Source organism: Candoia aspera, chromosome 1 (genome assembly GCF_035149785.1).
Source record: "Candoia aspera isolate rCanAsp1 chromosome 1, rCanAsp1.hap2, whole genome shotgun sequence".
Taxonomy (NCBI): Eukaryota; Metazoa; Chordata; class Lepidosauria; order Squamata; family Boidae; genus Candoia; species Candoia aspera.
Genome location: NC_086153.1, coordinates 31,938,927 through 31,960,627, shown reverse-complemented (window position 1 = coordinate 31,960,627; position 21,701 = coordinate 31,938,927). Strand labels below are relative to the sequence as shown.

General features: G+C 39.8%; 1 protein-coding gene across 4 annotated transcripts in view; it reads left to right on the top strand.

Moving 5' to 3' along the window:
* The window catches only part of SPTBN1 (spectrin beta, non-erythrocytic 1), a 205,392-nt gene that overhangs the window by 147,984 nt on the left and 35,707 nt on the right, over nt 1-21,701 (top strand). For all 4 annotated transcript variants that reach the window (XM_063301496.1, XM_063301503.1, XM_063301479.1 and 1 more), the window contains 8 exons: nt 1,854-2,012; nt 3,061-3,363; nt 4,030-4,183; nt 5,195-6,065; nt 6,163-6,300; nt 6,801-7,557; nt 8,627-8,829; nt 14,145-14,235. In XM_063301496.1, the coding sequence (XP_063157566.1) occupies nt 1,854-2,012; nt 3,061-3,363; nt 4,030-4,183; nt 5,195-6,065; nt 6,163-6,300; nt 6,801-7,557; nt 8,627-8,829; nt 14,145-14,235 (2,676 nt within the window). The remainder of the gene's footprint in view (nt 1-1,853; nt 2,013-3,060; nt 3,364-4,029; nt 4,184-5,194; nt 6,066-6,162; nt 6,301-6,800; nt 7,558-8,626; nt 8,830-14,144; nt 14,236-21,701) is intronic.

Below are 21,701 nucleotides of genomic sequence, written 5' to 3'. Positions count from 1 at the left end.
TAGTGCAAAGCCAAGTGAAAGTGCATGCCAAAAGGATTTTTTTCAGAGACAAAATGGAGCCAGACATAGTGGTAGGTGATGGAAGCCAAAAATAGAAGAATGGTATAATGAAACTCTCAGTTTTCGTTCCACATTTATTTTGGATCAATATAAGGAGATGGCCCAACCTTGGACTCTTCTTTTCAAAGTGACTTTTCAAGCAACCACTACCAGGATCAGCTGTCCTGATTCATTTCTGCTTCTTCACACATTCCTCTGCACTGAGCTTCCCAGTGTTCTTACTTAATATGGAAGAAAGAAAAGGTAACAATCAGACTATACAGCCTCCCTAGAAGATGTATTTGGTACACAGGCCACTAGGGAGTAAATTCTGACTTAGATTTTTATGGAGAATGCAAGAACCTAAAATGCAAGTCACTTTTCCTGCACTATAGAAATGTTTCTGTGGCTTGTCCTGTGCTTTATAGTGTACTTTATTCTGCAAAGAGCAGGACAGTGAACATGCATTATTTTAAAATTATCATTTAGTTTCCTTGAGTCTATGTATGTTTAGCTTCACCTAAATGAAGTCATGTATAAACTTCTATGAAAATAGGCCTGCACTTAATCGCCTGCTGCGGAGCATAGTTTTCAGGAAGACTGTTGTGGAAAAAGATTGTTGGGATGGATAGGAGGAATATGCTCCTACATGACTTCCCTTGCTCAAGCAGACTTCCCATTCAAGTGGGAACAAGAGAGAGGATGTTCAAAGGGAAAAAAGTTTATAAAGAAACCACTGAATCTTATTGCAGTGCAACAAAGATGCTGGAGAAGAAGGCAATTGCTTTACTGGTTCAACCAGATGAACAGCAACTAGTTTGACAAGATCTATTGGAGATAATGATGTACTTTTAGAAGGATAACACTTTGTAATTTGCTTTTCATCCTGGCTGGAATTCTCAGGGCAGCTGTTGCTTTCATGCATAATTACAGCAGTAAATTCCTCATGTGTTAAACTGTTCTGCCTGTAAACTCTTAAATATCCTTAGATTCCAAACAGCAGGGCATCTGAAGATTTAGAAACATCTTGAATACAAGATGGCTGATTGAGAATCTGTTTGTTTATTTTTATGGGGAGGATCTGATAAATAGGCTGGCTCCTTTGTTTGCGTTCTGTTACGGTCCTTTCTTCAAACAGGCAACTGACCAAATATTTTGGATAAAAGGGTGCTGCTCATTAACTGCACAGAAAACTTGTGAAGTAAGATTGCGTTCTCCCTGCTAGATCAGTTTGCTTTATTGCCACATTTCTGTTATGGCTTTGTTGCTTTAATTGTGTTTACAAAGTTTTCAGGATGTATTTCTTCACTATCTTGAGAAAGTGCATATATTGCTAAGATAAGAATAGAAAACTAGCATCCTGACTGCAGGAAGTCCTATCCAACTTTTTCTTCCTCAGCAGTTTTTTAGATTTCTCACTGTAGCCATGAGTTCTTGAAATCTGTCCTTTTAAAAAGGGAAACCTATCTTTTCTGAGTCAGCCATGCAGTTCTGTGATTCAGCATCTGCCAATTGCTATGCAGAATCTAGAACCCTTCAAATCAACACACAAAGGAAAAGTTCCAGGTAAAACACTGAGATTTTATGCCTGTTTTATAGGAACATGAATGCTAAAACTGATCCTCTAATGCTTTGATCAGCCCTTAATCTTAACCACAGGCTTTGTCTCTTATATTTCCTAAATAATACCAGCAGTCCAAAAGTTGCCTCATTAAAATTATCGTCTAATATTGATCCAGTGCTGAAATTAACATTTAAATAACTCACCTTTTTTTTCCTTATGTAAACTACACATTTGTTTATTTTTTACTCAGGCCTGGGAAAGACTGGAAAAAGCTGAACATGAAAGAGAACTGGCATTGCGAAATGAGCTCATCCGACAGGAGAAACTGGAACAACTTGCCCGCAGATTTGACCGTAAGGCAGCTATGCGGGAGACTTGGCTAAGTGAAAATCAACGTCTGGTTTCTCAGGTGACGCTTTTCAAGAATTTAGCCAAATAAGGCCTCATTCTAACCTGGGCATAATTCCCACTTGCACTAAGGGGATGGACATGTTTCTCTGATTTATATCCTGCATTAATTTCAGGATTCTGAATAGACCTGTGAACTACTGCCTTGCACTAGATATCTGTTAAACAGAGAATACAGATTATCTAAAGAAAATTAAGCCACGTTCAGGTATACTGCAAAATAGTTTTGTTATTTCTAAAATGGAGTTGACGAAAGATTCTACCAGAAATGGCAGCATCTTGCTGAATTCTAACCCTTCATCCTGGGCCATTTAGACAGACAAACCATGTGGTGGCATCATCATGTCAGAAATATTAACAGCCTTGTGCCACATCACTGTGTCAGACTTACTGTGGTAAAGGGCAGGGAATTATGGTGAGGTCAGAAACTGACCTAAAGCTTACTGGGTGAAGAAGAATGCAACTCTGCAGCTCCACATATTCAGGGTATGAGAGGAACCCATTAAATACGCATTTGGCATTATACAGACACAGCAGTAGTAGTGTAACTTTGCTGATTAGTCAATTGGCCTTATCAGGAATACAGGCACAGCACTGACTTGGTTCACACTGTTTGCTCACCAATGGCTTGTTGAATAAGCCACAATTAGCTGAGTTCACATCATGTGCTAAGCCATATGCTAGTTTACAAGTTAGAATGGCTGGGTTTACATAATACAATAGATTTAGTCTAAAATACGATTAGATCTTTGTGCAGTGGGTGCCCCAGTCCATTATATGAAGGGGTAAGACTTTAATCACCATCCCTGAACTAAATTGTATTGATGATTCCACATGATTCAGGATAGAATGGGAGGAGTGAGGTGGGGGAAAACTTCAGAGGTCAACCAAACCTTTTCAATGAGCTGCTGATCAGGTTCCACCTCCCAAGGCCACTTGATCCTAAGCCATTGATAGATCCATGACTACTGCGGAAGTGTTAATCAGAGGCTTTATGGTAAATGATCTCAACACTATTGTACTAATCTACTTAATGCTTTTTCTTACAGGACAACTTTGGATTTGACCTTCCAGCTGTAGAGGCTGCGACAAAGAAACATGAAGCTATTGAGACAGACATTGCAGCCTATGAAGAAAGAGTCCAGGCAGTGGTTGCTGTTGCCAAGGAACTTGAGGCCGAGAACTATCATGATATTAAACGCATCACTGCAAGGAAGGATAATGTGATTCGCCTCTGGGAGTATCTCCTGGAGTTACTAAGGGCGCGCAGGCAACGACTAGAGATGAACCTTGGTCTGCAAAAGATCTTCCAGGAAATGCTCTATATTATGGATTGGATGGATGAGATGAAGGTAAGTGGCAGAACTGTATGCCAACAGTATTCAGAAAAAATGAGCAAGCTTTTGTTATACAGTTGTTAGGCTCAAATGCTGCAGTTACAGTGTTACAAAGGTATGCGCAAAGGATGTGCCGATTTTATGGTTATAACTAAAGCTGTTCCAACAGTTCTGTTTGACCTACCCACTATTCCCATTATGACCTCTTTTTCCTCTGAGTTAACAGGGAGGCCAGAATATATTCTGAAAAGTAGAGCAGATTTGGATTGGGGCTGCAGCTACTGATCTTAGCCTATGAGCCTATACCAAATTGTAATAATTTTGTTGCTGTGGATTTTTTGGGAACTGAGCTGCTGCCAGTACTTACTCAAAAAGTTTTTTTTTTAAAGTGATGTACTGTCCATCGTGCCAAGAGCTTTCCCACCTTCCTTCTTCAGAGGAGTACAAAATAGGTACTCAGTCAAGTGTGAAGGTCATTAGTGTATAAAATCAGACAGGTGAGCGACAAGTGCTGAATTTTGCATTTGCAAAAGCATTTGTATTTTATGGAACATGCTGGTCCAAGTGCAAAAGATCTGAGAAGGGATATTTTTGAAATAGTAGTCATAAAAATATCCTTCGAAGTTTTGAAGATAAGCAAGTGGCAATTTATACTTTCATCAATTGTTTATATATGAACAGGTGTTGTTAGTGTCCCAAGATTATGGCAAACACCTCCTGGGGGTAGAAGACCTGTTGCAGAAACATGCTCTTGTGGAGGCCGACATTGCCATACAGGCTGAGCGAGTGAGAGGGGTCAATGCGTCTGCTCAGAAATTTGCCACAGATGGGGAAGGTAAGATTCTTGGGTTCACTCTTAGATGTGTACTTGACCTTTTGATAGATGTCAGTTGTAACCACATGTATATTAGGTGTTTGAAGAGCTAGGAGACATCAACTGTTGGTTTCATTGTACATGCCCAGAGTTACCTTTTCTGAGATGGGCAGCCATATAAATTTGATAAATATATGAATAAATAAACTGTCAAGTGTGTGGGAACAGGTACACTCCCAGATCCTCTGGGCACGCCTGTTTCATCTTATAACCATGCACTGAGCACAATATTTAAGTAAGATATTCATCTGCAGAAACAACACATGTAGATAAGATGTGTACAGTCTTGAACCATATATATCTGATTGAAGTTGGCACCACTGGTTACATACCAGCACACTTTTACTTTCTTGGCTGATAAAGTATGTGTTAAAACACATTTACTGATTACGTGACCAAGCCCCAGTTCCAACATTTTTCACTAATTTTCCTTTCCATTTCTTCTACTTGCTGGCTGATGTAGCCAGTGTTCCAGATGTAACAGAACACAGAACACCAGCTAAATTTGAGCACATGGTATGGTGGGTTTATATAGGAACAATCTGTTGTGGATAATTATGTAGACTGTGTGCGGTTTCTTCAGAATTCCCTACAGTTTGCTGATGTTATTTCATCACATTACAGAAGAAACTAGCAGAGATAAGGACATTTTAAAGTACCCTTCAGAAGAACAGGTTACTGTGCTCTGTGTTTTGCAAAGACTTTGGATGCACTATAGGTGGGCTATATGCTTGCATCTTGGGAAGTGGTCGTGGAGGAAGGATGAGTGAGGTCTGAAGTTTCATTAGAGAGTTGCTCTAACTTGCCCTAAGAGATGTCTCTGAAGATTGCATCTCTTAAGTTAAAATCATTCAGACTGAAAAATCTATGACCAGATTTTAAGAAACTAGCATTACCTTTACCTGCTAGGTGTAAGTAATTTGATCTTCTCTGCAATTAATTTTCCATGTGCCTCTCTCTGTCTGTGAACAGGTTACAAACCCTGTGATCCACAAGTTATTCGAGACCGTGTGGCTCACATGGAGTTCTGTTACCAGGAGCTATGTCAGCTGTCAGCCCTACGTCGTGCTCGCTTGGAAGAGTCACGACGTCTTTGGAAATTCTTCTGGGAAATGGCTGAAGAGGAAGGATGGATAAGAGAAAAAGAACAGATCTTGTCATCAGATGATTATGGGAAAGACTTAACCAGCATTGTCCGGCTTCTTAGCAAACATAAGGCATTTGAAGATGAGATGAGTGGTCGGAGTAGTCACTTCCAACAGGCAGTCAAAGAAGGGGAAGATATGATAGCTGAGAATCACTTTGGATCTGAGAAGATCAGAGAAAGAATTTCAGACATCCAGAATCAGTGGGCTAATTTGGAGCAGCTCTCTGCCATACGGAAGAAACGATTGGAAGAAGCTTCCCTGCTTCACCAGTTCCAGGCTGATGCTGATGACATTGACACATGGATGTTGGATATCCTCAAAATTGTCTCCAGCAATGATGTTGGCCATGATGAATATTCAACTCAGTCCTTGGTTAAGAAACACAAAGATGTGGCTGAAGAGATTGCGAGCTACAGGTCAATAATTGATTCTTTGCATGAACAAGCTAAAGCCTTACCACAGGAGTATGCAGAGTCCACAGATGTACAGAGCAGATTGTCTGGAATAGAGGAAAGGTACAAAGAGGTTGCGGAACTCACCCGGCTTCGTAAGCAGGCATTACAAGACACTTTGGCTTTGTATAAGATGTTCAGTGAAGCAGATGCTTGTGAACTTTGGATTGATGAGAAAGAACAGTGGCTGAATAACATGGAGATCCCTGAGAAACTGGAGGATCTGGAAGTGATACAGCACAGGTAAGAAGTTTTGTAGCCTTTTTCAGTTCCATGATCATTGAGCTGTGGGCTTAATCATTAATGCTTGTTGGGTCTTTTTTGCTTTTTCCCTTTCTAGGTTTGAAAGTTTAGAACCAGAAATGAATAGTCAAGCATCACGTGTTGCTGTGGTCAATCAGATAGCTAGGCAGTTGATCCACAATGGTCATCCAAATGAAAAGGAGATCAAGGCACAGCAAGATAAGCTCAATACAAGGTAAAGAATATTGCCTCTTGTCTCATTTTTTTAACCATTTAGTGTATCTTTACCTTCAATCTAGGGCCAGATAGACTTTGCATCATTTGTTGTTTACATTCCGTTTTGTCTTCTCAAAATTGAATATATGCATTTTCTCCTGCCAAATAATAATGATCAACTGGCATTTACATTTGTCAGTCAAATTGTTCCCCCTGCCCCAGTTAGGTTTGCCTACTTTCCTTACTCAGAGTTTCTAATTATTTGCCCACATTACTCAAACAAATGATGTTTTGTGCACCCTCAAGTAACTCTCCCCAGATATCTCTTGGAATGTTCAAGTATTTTAGAATGTAATAGAATCATATAGTGGTTAAATTTTAAAATACTATTATTTAAAGCTACAAATAAAGAAGAAGAGAAAGCAAGGAAATAGAATATTGCTTTTTGAAAGTTAGAACAGAGAAGTAATGATGAAAATGTAAAGTTCACTATTTTTCCTCTCTGCGTCTTTGTTTTAGGTGGAGCCAATTCAGAGAACTGGTGGACATAAAGAAAGATGCTCTCATCTCAGCTCTCAGTATCCAGAACTACCATCTTGAATGTAATGAAACCAAATCTTGGATCAGAGAGAAGACTAAAGTTATTGAATCCACCCAAGAGCTTGGCAATGACTTGGCTGGTGTTATAGCTCTTCAGAGGAAGCTAACTGGAATGGAACGTGACTTGGTAGCCATTGAGGCCAAGCTGACTGATCTCCAGAAAGAAGCTGAAAAGTTAGAATCAGAGCATCCTGACCAGGCTCGAGCCATTCTGTCTAGGCTTGCTGAAATCAATGATGTTTGGGAAGAAATGAAAACAACCTTGAAGAACCGTGAAGAGTCTCTGGGGGAGGCGAGCAAGCTGCAGCAGTTTTTGCGTGACTTAGACGACTTCCAGTCCTGGCTTTCCCGGACCCAGACAGCCATTGCCTCAGAAGACATGCCCAATACACTGATGGAGGCTGAAAAGCTGCTCACACAGCATGAGAACATTAAGAATGAGATCAATAATTATGAGGAAGACTATCAGAAAATGAGAGATATTGGTGAGATGGTGACCCAGGGTCAGACTGATGCTCAGTACATGTTCTTACACCAGCGCCTGCAGGCCTTGGACACTGGATGGAATGAGCTTCACAAAATGTGGGAAAATCGGCAGAATCTTCTTTCCCAGTCCCATGCCTATCAGTTGTTCCTTAGAGACACAAAGCAAGCAGAGGCATTTCTTAACAACCAGGTAAGCAGTTGTTGTGACAAGGATACTTTAATTCCCATAAAGCAGGTTGGGGCAACTTGTGATTCTCCAAATCACAAATGAATAGCGGCTCCCATCTTCTCTGGGTAGGGCCCATGGGAACTGGAGTTCAGCAACATCTGGAGAAATTGCATGATGCCCATCCTTGCTATAAAATGACAAAATAATGATGTTAGACTCACTATTGTTTCACATGATAACTTCTGAGATACATTAAATGTGTGGTAGCATTTTTCCACTTCTTCTGAACTGACTAAATTTTAGCCTACCACATGAAGCAACAAGCATGTTTTTGTACTGATAGAAAATTAATTTGAGATCTTTTCCTGTGGGGTAGTGCTCATTAGAGTCAAGAAACCATTTTCTAAACTGACTTAAGAACTATTTTGAAAAACAGTTTTCCCATAAGGAAGCTATGGTAAGCTACCCAAGCTGATATATTGGCTGTATTCAGATAACACATTCCTGATTGATCAAGGAGGAGTGACAAGCTCATGTTCATCTTGCATATCTTGCCTTGCTTTTCTTCTTCTCATTTATTGGGTGCCTTGATAGAAAACTTTCTGATTTTCCCAAACCTTTCTAATCCTGAATTGGAAGAATGCCTCAAGCCACAGTTGCAGAGAAATCAGGAAGTCATCCAGTAGACATGTATAAAAGAAGGAGGGAAAAACAAGCTTTTGAGCTTCCCACTCATTCCCAGTCCTCCAAATCATGATGCTGGGATCATGGCATTTGAATGTGACTCTATATGTGTTGCATGATCTTGTGAGTGGTCCAACAGATCTTCTACATTTGTGAAGATTCACTCTCTTTTGGCTCAGCAAGATTGACAAGTTTGGAAGCAGTTTGCTTAGATATGGAAACATGTTTAAAAATTCACAGGGATTATGTTTGAGCCAACAGAGCCCATTTGCACTTGGGATATGCAAATCAGTCTACTGCAGTGATTGAATGTATTATCTTAACCTAGAGAATGTTATTTATAGGCTAAATAGTGAGCCATAAATTCTCCAAGTTGTATCTTACTCTGCCTCTCTTTAAATTACAGGAATATGTTTTAGCACATACTGAAATGCCCACCACTTTGGAAGGAGCTGAAGCTGCTATCAAAAAACAGGAGGATTTCATGACCACAATGGATGCCAATGAGGAGAAGATCAATGCAGTTGTAGAAACAGGAAGAAGACTGGTTAGTGATGGCAATATCAACTCAGACAAAATCCAAGAGAAAGTGGACTCCATTGATGACAGGTAGAGTCCATTAATAATATTTGGGAGTGTCTTGTGTTTGCCAAGTACACAATATCATGAATAAACTACAGTTGGCTGGTTTCATACAGTGTATTAAGCTACAGTCAAATAAATTTGGCATTTGATGCCCTTGTAGAGCAATTATTGAGTAAGATTTTAATTGAGGACAGTAAGAAAAATTGTTTAATGTTTTAACTTTGCATTGATTTTATGGATTGATTTTAATGTAGGAATATTGTAAGGTGCGTGATTCATATGAAAGGGTGCCATACAAATATTTGTAATAAGTAAATAATACATGAAAAGAGAAGAAGCAACAGTGCAGTTCAGTTAAATTGATAAGGAAGCAATAAACAACCTCCCCAAATGAAAATTCAAAATCAGCAGATACTGAAAGTCAACAAAAAACATCTGCTAACAAAGCAATTAGAAGCCAGAAGCAGTTCAGCACAACTTTTGTTCAAGCATTGTGATCCCTCATATGACTAGAATCATATCAGGAGGGTCATGTGAATTAATGTACTACTTCTACTCAATCTATCCCTGTTCCTGGCATCCTCCATAAATTGTCCAGGGTTATAAATTAGTGGTGAAGCTACCAGAATAGAGATTATAGCTGGGATTTCTGGGAGTTGAATATGCTGGTTGATGGTTCCTGACTGGTTGTCTAACAGAGCTGTTGGGGTTAGGGAAGGTGGTATTAGAATATAAAATGCCCATTGTTTCCAAGTGAGAATACTCACATGGCAAAGTAGTTGTTTTCTGACAATCCTTGTAGCCTGACTCGTTTTCAGAGCAAAGTCAGTTGAGTGTAAAAATGTATAGTCCTTACTCTGTATTGAATGTGGACCTCCTGTAAATTTGCTTTGACTTTAAGGTTATGCCAGTCTAGGCTGACTCTAGCTTTAGTACTTTGCTGGCTGGTGTCCCTCTTTCTGGTTTGCTATGCTGGGCTTACCTAACTCTAATACTGCAAAAATTATCTACAATTCTAATTGCCCTCAATGATGTAGAATAATGTTCTGTTAGAAGCAAGCACCAAGTCAGAAAAAACAAGTTGAAAGGGGGATCCAGGATAGATTTCACCAGTGGGATTGCTAAGCATCTGATCCAGGCACTAGGTGCTGGTATCATGTCTTCTCCAGTGCCAGCTCTATAAAGATTCTTGGCATGGGCTTCCAGAAGAGTAACTATTTAGGGGCTCTCACATAATTCCAATTTCAGTAGACCTTTCCAGCTCATAGATAGCTTCAAGATTGTTAATAATAAGGGGAGGTGATGACATCCTCTATCAGCACCAGCTTATAAAGGTACCTAACATATCTCTTGTATCAACTTCCTTGCCAAGTCTGTCTAGACTTAAGTGGCTAGCTATAAGCAAGATGTATACCCACCCAGCCACTTCACTAACTCTGCTGATGAGTGGCGCATCAGATTGAAGAATTTGCACTGGCACTTTGGCTGAGGCAATATGTTTTTTCAGGTTCCAGTTAGCTGTCAGGGCTCATAGCTGGGTGAAAATAGTACATGTAGAAAGTCCCAGGTTCAGTTGTATCTCCAATTAGAAACCTTCAGCTATTCAAGAATAGCTATCACTAAACAAAAACTTTAGTATCTGACTCTCTTGAAGACAGCTTATTCTATATTCAGTTGACAGCTATCATATATATTTCTGTTTTGCAAAACAGCCATAAAAGAGATGCATAAAAGCAATATTTTGAAGGCTGCTTCAAGCTTGGTCTAAGTAAGCAGCTGTGTATGTATGCAAGTTTTCCCTTCCCTTGTGGTGTCTTATGGAAGGAAACAAATCAGAAAAAACTGAGTTAATCATAGTCTCTGTTCATCTGAACAGACAATCATTCAGGAAAAATCAGAACATTAAGACTTCAACTCCCATTTAATCCTAGATGTATTGAAGCTGTTAACTATAGCCTGGATCCACACATTTTTTAAAATCCTGGTTTGTTAAATAGTTACAATATCCTGATTTGCACATAGTAATAGAACATAATGACTAAATTCAGACATGGCAGTTGGTGGTATACAAAACATTATTTGAAGCACAGTTAGAGAACTCAGTAGTAGTTTCCCACTTTGCATGATAGAGAAAACTGTAGTGAAGTTGTTCTGGTTTACTTCATTGTTCACCATGAAGAGGCTGTGTTTATAGCTTAAAAGATTTGTTCGTATTTCAGTTTATTGAACCAAGATATGATAATCGAACCTTTTAAAAACTGTGAGTTGCTGTTTCCCACTTTCTTTAAGTCTAAATACAGTATAATCTTATAGAATCACTGATATTTGATGTCTTAGTTATTTGTTTTAATGTTCAGTTATATCTGAATTCTGTTTAATTCTGCAGTCATCTCTTTTAAAAACAAGTCATGCTTGTAATTAGAGAGACCTTAAAAATACACACAACTTCCTTTTTCTAGAATACGTAGGTATAACCACTTGCATTGTTATCTTAAGCCTGTTACTTTATTTAAGTATTATGGAAACCAACAGAGAGCTTGACTTGGTAAAAGTCGGTGTATGGGGTACTGAGTCATAGCCTATTAAAGAGCTTTTGAGGAACTATGCCTTGTGTGAGAAAACTTCGTAATATGCAATGGAATCATTAACAGAACATTCTGTCAAAGCATTTTGACTTTCATGTGGGTTTTGGGGGGAAAAAATGGACAAGTTTTGTCCTTTATAGTGACAGAGAAATTCTCACTGTTGAGTGAAATAACTGGCCCAAACTGAGCTCCTGTTTTTATAGGAAACAACAATGCTACTATCTGTAACCTGCATGATTTTAAAATCTCTACATTCTATCCCAGTTCTGATGGCAAAACTATTAAGAGCTACCACCACACATACCCCCTATTTTATTTTTAAAGAAGAAAGGCTAACATAATAGTTTTATTTGAAATATTTTTTTTCATTTCTCCTCTATTCAGTAAACAGCATACAATTAGCCATACCATATCGTCATTGGAAAAATCTGGATAATCACTACAAAGCAGCAGTTAATTTTCTTTGTCTGTTTGCTGCCATCTAATGGTTGTCTGGAATTTTGCAGCCCAGATTGGATAGCTCTAGAGTTTGGTTTCTTCTCACTAGGAGGTCTTTGGCAAGATACTCTGTTTTTCTTTTCCTTGCTGATACTATGCACTGAGACCTGGCATAGTTAAGATAGTTAGCGAAAAGCCATAATGGGCCTGGTTCAGATTTTTCCAGTGTTTCTGAATTCAAAAGATGCCTTTAAGTGAGTCACCCTGTGCTGGCCTGTTTGATGCATTTGTATCATGGGAATACTGATGATGATGATGATCATCATCATCATCATCTAAATTAAGAGTGATTGGAAAGCACCTTGCCCATACTAGTGCCTTCCAGGTCAATTTATATATCAACTGCCAGAATTCCTACCTGAATTAACCAAGCTAATTGGGAATTAGTCCAAAATTTATAGATCAGCCTTTCTCAACCTTTTGACACTGAAGGAACCCTTGAAATATTTTTCAGGCCTTGGGGAAACCCTGCACATTCAGGCTCTAATATAGGCCAGAAGTTACAAAATTATTACATTCATTTTATGGGTAGGCCTGTGTATATGCACTAACACTGTTCTTAAACTGAACATAAGGAATGAAACTTACCTCTTTAATGTGAAGTTGCCTGAATTTGTAATAATGTTTTAAATAAGCCGTGATCTCCCAGGGAACCGCTAGTGGCCTCTTGTGGAACCCAGGGTTCTGTGGAACCCTGGTTGAGAAACTCTGTTCTAGACAGTGCCAGTTTAGGGAAGGCTGTTGTGGGAATTATAGCAAATATTGTAGGGCTGTTGTAAATTTGAGAATCCTTTAAAATAACTGCAAACTATTTTTACTATACATTTTTGTGGCACAAGAATAAATAAAATTCCCGAAGTTTCTTGGAAGAAGAATGATGCGCTGCAATTTGGAAAACATTAAAGAAACAAAGTTCTCCTTTATTATGATTGAGAAAAACACTTAACCTTTATAACATTCCGCTAAAACTTCTATATTCATGTGCATTAAAACTCATTCTGCAGAAATTGTGTAATGCAGAATTAGTTTTTCACATGTAGCCCACCAGGGTTTCTTGAATTGCCCATTAACCTCTTGTCACCTCCTGAATGGACTACTGTAACACACTCTACATAGGGCTACCCTTGAAAAGTATCTGGAAGCTTCACCTGGTGCAAAATGCAGTGGCACGGACAGTTATGTGTGCCCCTAGAAGGATACAGGTTACACCTCTGTTCTGTAAGCTGCACTGGTTATCAGTTTGCTTCCAGGTCCAATTCAGGGTGCTGTTTTTGACCTTTAAAGCCTTCATGGCATTGGGGCAGGTTAGCTGAGGGACCGCCTCTCCCCGATCACAACTCCCCATCCCATGAGGTCTAACAGGAGAGGCATGTTGTGGGTCCCATCTGTTAAGGAGTTTCATCTGACGGGGCCCAGGAGGTGGGCCTTTTCTGCTGTGGCACCCACCCTTTGGAACATTATTTCCCCCAAGGTGAGATTAGCCCCGACCCTTGTGGGGTCTTCCAGAAAGCCCTCAAAACGTGGCTTTTTCAACAGCCCCGGGGATCCCCTGGCAATAAGGAGCCCGCACACTGACTGCATCACGTGTAATATTTTGATGCTTTCCCTTTCCTGATCTTGTTCTTAATTATGTTTAAGTGTTTTTTAAGTCGTTTTGTAGAATGTTTTAATTGTTGGCTTTATTGTACGCTGCCCAGAGTCACTTTGTATGAGATGGGCAGCCATATAAATTTGACAAATAAACAAACAAACAAAAAACCTCTGTCAGCCTTGCCAGTGGTAAGGTACGATGGGAATTATGATCCAACAATACCTCTGAATTAATTCATACATATTTGCTCATTCTCTTCTGTTGTTAAAACTGGGTTTGTATTCTCCAACAAAATTTACACAGCTATATGTTTGAAATGAAACTGCTTGTCTTTAAAAAAAATTTTTTATATATAAAATTCAATCACCATTCTCTTCAAATGAGCACCATTCTCAGTCAAAATTGCCAGCATCATCCTGAGTATACAAATGATTGTGAGGGTGTTAAAATAAAATAAAATGTTATTTTATTGGGTGCAGTGAAATTTTGAGGCTTGTCATTGTGTCCCGTATTTCAAGAAGTTTTGTCTCTGACTAGAAAACGTTTCGCATCTAAAGATTAGAAGATAACAAAAAGAGCAGTAACAAAGCTCCTATTCAGAGACTATTCAATGTGCTCAAAGTTCCAGCACTGAAACATTTCTTCCTTGTTTTTATTTTGAACAGACATAAAAAGAATCGTGAAGTGGCCAGTGAACTTCTGATGAGATTAAAAGACAACAGAGATCTTCAAAAGTTTCTTCAGGATTGCCAAGAGGTATGTTTTCTTAATCCATTGAGAGAAGGATTCCTCCATTCCCCTTCAACAGAAGGTACTTGTATTAGTGTGTGTTTCAGTTTGCCTTTTACGTCTGATCCATTCATTAATAACAGTTGATAGCTATCACCTCTAGACCAGTTGATTAACCTCTAATGGCAGACAGTCCTTAGCAGCTTTCATTATTCCTGTATGTTTTGTTGTTGTTGTTGTTGTTGTTGTTAAAACGGTGTACCATTTTGTTAAAAAGCCAAAAGCTTTTCTAGATAGGTCAGTTCCAATGTAACATTGTTTTCCTTCCTCTGGAAAAATACAGAGAAGCAACACTTAAATTAAAGTGCATAGTGTTGGCAGAATGCTGGGAAAGCCTTTAGCCCAGGAGAGATCAGAAAAGTCACACACCAAGCATTTCTATAAAAATAATTTATTTACAGAAAGCAAAACAAAAGCAAAACATATTTAAAGGACTTAGCTCTCATTGAGAGCAAGCCTGGCTTGCTACATATCGGCAGAGGGGAAAAAAAGAGGAAGTAAGAAACAAGTCCGGGCAGGATCCTCCCCCCAGGCGATTTGCATGAAGCACGTGAAAGGAGACAATCAAATACAACCTCTTCACCGGGCCTAAATGATTAGGTACAATAGCAGTCTTAATCGTTAGTAGGAAAACCCCAACACTCCCCTTTTTATACTACAGATTAAGATGCAAACCAATCTTCTCTGACAACTCTTTGTGTCTTGGTACAGGAAGAGGTTTGGTTAAAATATCAGCAATCATGTCTTTTGACTCACAATATTTTAACATTATTTCTCCTTTGCTTATCATATCTTTGATATATTGATATCTAATATCGATATGTTTTGTTCTATTTCTGCAGGCTTCAGATTTTGCCATAGCAATGCAAGCTTGATTATCCTCATAAACAGTTATAGGCTGGTTCACTTCCATGCCTATGTCTTTTAACAAATGTTTAAACCATGTAACCTCATTACAGGTTTGTGTTAGAGAATAAAACTCTGCTTCTGCAGTGGAAAGAGCAACAAGTGTTTGTTTTCTAGAATGCCAGCCTAAGCTAGATCCAGCAAATTGAATTAAAATCCCAGAAGTGGATTTTCTGTCACTGACATCTGCTCCCCAGTCAGAATCGGCAAAAGCCTGCAATTTCTCAGTTCCAGAGGCATTTAGCTTCAGGCAATAATTCTTTGTTCCTTGCAAATACCTCATTAACCTCTTCAATGCTGCTTTTCCAGTAGATGTAGGCTTCTCTACCTGTCTACTTAAAATGGCCACAGAATTTGAGATATCTGGGCGAGAATGATTTGCAATGTACAGTAAACTTCCAATTGCAGATCTATAGTTCTCTGCCTCAGTTAATTGAGTTTCTCCTATATCTTTCTGAAAATCTATTATCATCGGAGTAGAGACTGGTTTACAGTCTTGCATATTAAAATCCTCTAGGAGCTTTTGAATTTTACTACGTTGGTTTAACAGAAAGCTACCATCCTTGTCTCTGTGTACTTCCAAACCTAGGTAATTGGTCACAACTCCAAGGCTTTTTAATATGAAATGGCTTTTCATGCAGGCTTCAAAATCAAGCCTTTGTTTTTCTGTTGATGTGAACAGCAGCAAATCATCAACATAAATGCACAGATACATACAGCCTTGTTTGTCCTTCTTCATATATAAACAGGGATCTGCTTTTCCTTTTTCAAAACCAAAATTCTGCAGTTTTTCATCTACTTTTTGGTTCCAGGATCTAGCAGCTTGTTTTAACCCATAGATTGACTTCTGCAGTTCACAGACTAGATTCTCCCCTTTTTCATAGCCAGGGGGTTGCTGCATGTATAATTTGTGATCTAAATCTCCATAGAGAAATGCAGTTTGAATGTCATAGTGGTTAACTGACATTCCTTTCAGTGCAGCAACTTTTAACAGTAATCTAATTGATTCACCTTTAGTAACTGGTGCAAAAGTCTTGTCAAAGTCTAAATCTTTCCTTTGAGTGAACCCTTTTGCAACCAACCTTGCTTTATATTTTTGGATTTTGCCATCAGCATCCCTTTTCAGTTTGAAAACCCACCTACAACCCAGACAGCGTTCATTGGGAGGTAGATTTACCAGTTTCCATGTTTTATTTTCTTTCAAGGATGCTAATTTCTGTTGCATGGCAGAATGCCAATTTTGTGCAATCTCAGGTGGTAAAGCATTCACTTGTTCTAAAGACTCAGGTTCTGTGAATATGTGAAAAGCCTTTACTGTTTCAGCCTGAAAATGTGATGGAGGAACGCCTTTATTACTCCTCTGAGATCTGCGAGGTAATACAGGGCTTAAATTTTGACTCCTATCACTTTCCTGAGAAGCATCTGTCTCATCAGACAGATCTTCAGTTTGCTTTTTGGTTTAATGTCCTCATCAGGCAAAAGATCACCATCAGCAAGTCCTTGCTGTTCTCTTGTGGTGGTCAGATCAACTGGAGAGCTAGAATTTAATCTCCCCCAGTTTTGTTCAGCAAAAGAAGCGCTTTTGCTAATTATTAATTTCTCTCCCATTATGAACCTGTAGCTCCTCTGGCTTTGTTCATAGCCAACAAAGATGGCTTTCTTTGTTGTGGGGCCTCCTTTCCTTCTCTGCTGTTTTGGGATGTGAACCCATGCAGTGCTACCAAACACTCTAAGATGGTTTACCTTTGGTTTCACACCATAAAACAAATGGAATGGAGTGTCCTGAATCACAGAGTTATACGATCTGTTTTGTACATAAGTGGCAGTAGATATGGCCTCTCCCCAGTACTTAAAAGATAATTGTGAATCTTTAATCATGCATTCCATCGCATTTTGCAAGGTTCTGCCCTTTCTTTCAGCAACACCATTTTGCTGAGGGGTGTAAGGGTTAGAAAGAATTTGTTCTATCCCTTTTTCCACTAGGAACCTTCTGAATTTGTGAGAAAGGTATTCTCCTCCTCTATCACATTGGAGTGCAGATACAGGCCTAGGGAATTTTCCATTTGCCCATGTCACAAAACTTTTAAATTTCTCAAATGCTTCATCTTTATGTTTTAAGATGTAGATAAATGTGTATCTTGAGAAATCATCAATGATGGTCATTGCATACCTTGCTTGTCCAAGACTTGGAGCAAAAGGACCAATAATGTCAGAGTGTACAATTTCCAAAGGTCTAGTTGTAACTCTGTCACTGTGCTTACTCACAGGAGCTTTTCGTGTTTTGCATTCTTTGCAAACTACACAGTCTAAGTATTTATCACAGGGTTTTATCTTTAGGTCAGCACACAGCTGTGGCATTTGTGCTATATACTTGAAATTAGCATGACCAAATCTCCTGTGCATCAGGTGTACACATTGGTCATGATATGGAGTGTTGCCAACTGCAGCCTTGCAGCTTGGCTTCCTTGCATTTTGCACAATGTACAAGGAGTCTTTTAACATACCAGTAGCACACAATTTCCCATTTTTTCGTATCTCACAACCATTTTTCTTAAATGTTATGATATACCCTGTTGCAGCCAATTGTGCCACAGATAAAAGGTTTGATTGTAAATTTGGCACATACAACACGCCTTTTACAGTTTCTCCTAAGCAGGATAAATACAAGTCACCTTGTCCCATAATTTTGGTCACAGACCCATCAGCCAAAGATACACTTTGTCTTTCAGTTTTAGACAGTGACACAAAAGAGCTTTTACAATTACATAAATGACAACTGGCCCCAGAATCTAACACCCATACATCAGAATTACCCTTCTCAGCAACCTGTGCAATTTGGGTTGTCTGAAGAGCCTTCTTCTGTGTTGCCCTTGTGTTCTTCTTCTCTGTCTTTCTAGTCTTGAGTCTCATGGCACAGTCTCTTTGCAAATGTCCAGCTGAACCACAAGTGAAGCATCGCTGGCTGGCTAGCGCTGTGGCCTCAGGTTCCTTTCCCTTCTTTTCCCTCATTTTCTGGTATTGCAGCTTTCCAGAAGAGATGGGGGGGGGGATCTTTCCTCTCTCTTCTCCCATTCAGCGAGTAAGTGCTGTGTAACATACGATGGGGTGAGGTCTGCTTCAGGCATAGCCTCCAGGGTACAAATCAGTGTGTCCCACGTTTCATTCAGTGAGGACAGGAGGATATAGGATTTTGTGAGAGGTATAAATTCCATTCCTCTCTCCTGCAACTCAACAAACAGCTGCTGAATATAATGCAGGTGCTCAGGAAGGCTATCTCCTTCTGCAAGGTAGGCTCTGTACAGCTTTTTCGTACAGCTTTTTACTCCCTGCTGTTGCCTTTACATATAAGTCTCTCAAAGCGTCCCAAAGTTGCTTTGCAGACTGCATGCCTCGCACGTGGGCTAGCTGATTGTCCTCAACTCCCAAGATAATGGTGGCTCTAGCCCGCTCATCCTGTCTCAGCCATTCAGCACTGGGATTTTGGGGGGTTTACTCACCAATTGGCAGCCAAAGATTCTCTCTGCGAAGATACATCTCCATCTTCAGGGCCCAATTCAAATAGTTGGTCTCTGATAGGCGCTCCAGAGGCATCGCTGAGGGCTGGGAGTTAGCCAAGGCTTCTTCCTTGTTTTGCAAAGTCACCTCAGCTAGCTTCTTTGTCCTGTAGACCGGCAGTTGCTGGAAAATCTCCAGGCGGCTCCAAAGAAAATCTTCACAGGTCTTTGCTACCTGCCTTTAAATTGTGCATGAGGTGTGGAGCTGATCTCTCTTGGTTTTACTGGGCTGCTCACTGGGCACATAACCTGTTGGCAGAATGCTGGAAAAGCCTTTAGCCCAGGAGAGATCAGAAAAGTCACACACCAAGCATTTCTATAAAAATAATTTATTTACAGAAAGCAAAACAAAAGCAAAACATATTTAAAGGACTTAGCTCTCATTGAGAGCAAGCCTGGCTTGCTACATATCGGCAGAGGGGAAAAAAAGAGGAAGTAAGAAACAAGTCCGGGCAGGATCCTCCCCCCAGGCGATTTGCATGAAGCACGTGAAAGGAGACAATCAAATACAACCTCTTCACCGGGCCTAAATGATTAGGTACAATAGCAGTCTTAATCGTTAGTAGGAAAACCCCAACACATAGTCCATAAGTTCCTAGAGTCGTCTTGTCTCCATTGCTTAACAAATCCATGCATTTTGCAGTCAGATGCAACCACCATATTTTGTCCTATAGAGATATAATAATGGAAATTCAAACAAGGCAGAGCACTAAAGGAAAACCTATTCTCTCCACACATTCATCTCTTATGAGAAAAACTCTAATTTTCTTGGGACATTGAAGAGCTGCTGCAAGTCAGGATAAATAGTACTGGGCTAGGTAGACTAGTGGTTTGATAAGATTTAAGGGAATTTTGTGCACTTGTTGTATTCAACTTACTTGTTAGTGGTATAACAAGTTAAATAAAAGCAAAAACTTCTCCAGACTTGAGCTCCTGAGAATCAAACCATTGAGGCAAAGAACTGGCAAATCAAAGCTCAGGAGTATTGCCTATGATCAAGAACTCTTGATAAAAATGGAGCTTAATCATGACATGGGATGGACGTAAAGGAAGTGCCTGGTGTCTCTGTGTTTTGGTTGGCTGTGTGAGGTTGAAGTAAACAGCAATAGCTCTCACACCAAGAGCAGCAAAGCCTAGCTTCTCCTCATAATTTGAGCAGCATATGGTGGGAACCTTTCTGTCTACCTTCCTAGCCCTTCCTTTGCTCAAAAAGCTTTGCTCATGAGTAGAACTGACACCCTCCTCCCCCACATCTCATCCCGTGTTTTGCTACTGTTGGACCCTGAGAACCCATCTGTCTGTAAGTCAGGATAATATAGCTTCAAAGAGAACTTGGTGCTGCTTTGGGAGCAGACCAGCCATTGTCCAGCTGAAGGCTCAGAGAGAACCTTTCCTAAAGCCATGAACAACTTCTTTGTTATCTCCCTCTGAAAGGCAGATTCTTCTAATTCCTGCAATTGCAGATTTTCCTTTTATTTCCATCTGTAACGAGCCTTTTATGAAGTGACCTTTGGAAATGTTCATGAATGAATGAAAAATAGTCTTTGTCAACCAAAAATAGGGGGTGGTTGGCCTAGCTATCCTATTCTGCTCCACTCCCCTTGCTTGGATAACGCTTTATCTGTGGGAGAGATTTGCTGCATACTATGAGTCTGAGATCTGTTGACATATTTTCCTCTTGGGGGCGGTTGGCTGAAACAGTGCAGAATGTGCAGCTTCATCTGCATTACGTGCCTTAATTATATCTTGAACAATTAATAATAAAAAATAATTTTTAAACCTTTTTCTTAGCCTTACATTTTCTTAACCTTACAATAAAGAGAGGAGTTGGCTGGTTACTTGGGAGAGGTTTCTTGTTAGTGACATGAAACTGAACTGGTAGCCAGTCCTCTTTGTTTGCCAGTAGAAGAGAAGTGATGGGTGAAATAGATTCTCCTCTATTCGTACTCCCAAATTTGTTCCAGAGTTTTAGAGAATGCAGGAAGGAAGAGGAGGCAAGGCAACTTCTTATTGTATGGAACTATGGAATTCCACTCCCATAGTGTTTGATGAAGCCTTTGATTGTAGCCTCAGGCAGTAATAAAAGCTGTGACACTGTTGGTGTTCTAAACTGCAGCCAGCATAGGGGCTGTATGTGGACAGTTGAATATGCACAGACCACTGTACTGTCCAGTACTGTCTGTTCTGAGGAAGATAGCCATATGTAAAGCAGGTTGTTAATAGTGAAAATTTCAGTAGGTAGAGCTTTCATGTCAAGCTCTTTTTTGTCCCACCACTGATTAAGCAAGAGCCCCAACCTCATTTTAGTCTGTCCCCCCCTAATTCTGCCTTCTGCAAAAGTTTTTTTTTCTAGTCAGTCTAACGTGAGATCTTTTAAACTGGATATATCAGGAGAGCCAGTTTGGTCTAGTGGTGAAGGCACCAGGCTAGAAACCAGGAGACTGAGAGTTCTAGTCCCGCCTTAGGCGTGAAAGCCGGCTGGGTGACCTTGGGCCAGTCTCTCTCTCAGCCCAAGAGCCAATCAGGTGTGGTATGAGAGTTCTAGTCCCGCCTTAGGCATGAAAGCCAGCTGGGTGACCTTGGGCCAGTCTCTCTCTCAGCCCAACCCACCTCACAGGGTTGTTGTGGGGAAAATAGGAGGAAGGAATATAAGGTATGTTCACCGCCTTGAGTTATTTATAAAAACAATAAAGGCAGGATAGAAAATAAATAAATAAATTTAAACTGTGACCTCAGTGACAGACCTGTGCTCTGTCATTGAGCTACATTGCTGCAGTAGAATTATTTCTGAATAATTTGCATAGGCCTTCAAGGATTATTCCGTTGCTGCCACTGTGTTAAGGTCTCTATGACTTTTTTTTAAATCCATGTGTGTTTTAACTGTAATTCAATCTTATAAATGTGCCCTAAGGATAAACCAGACATTGTGGCATCAGCACAGCTTTGGATATGGGATAGTCCAGCCAGCTGTGA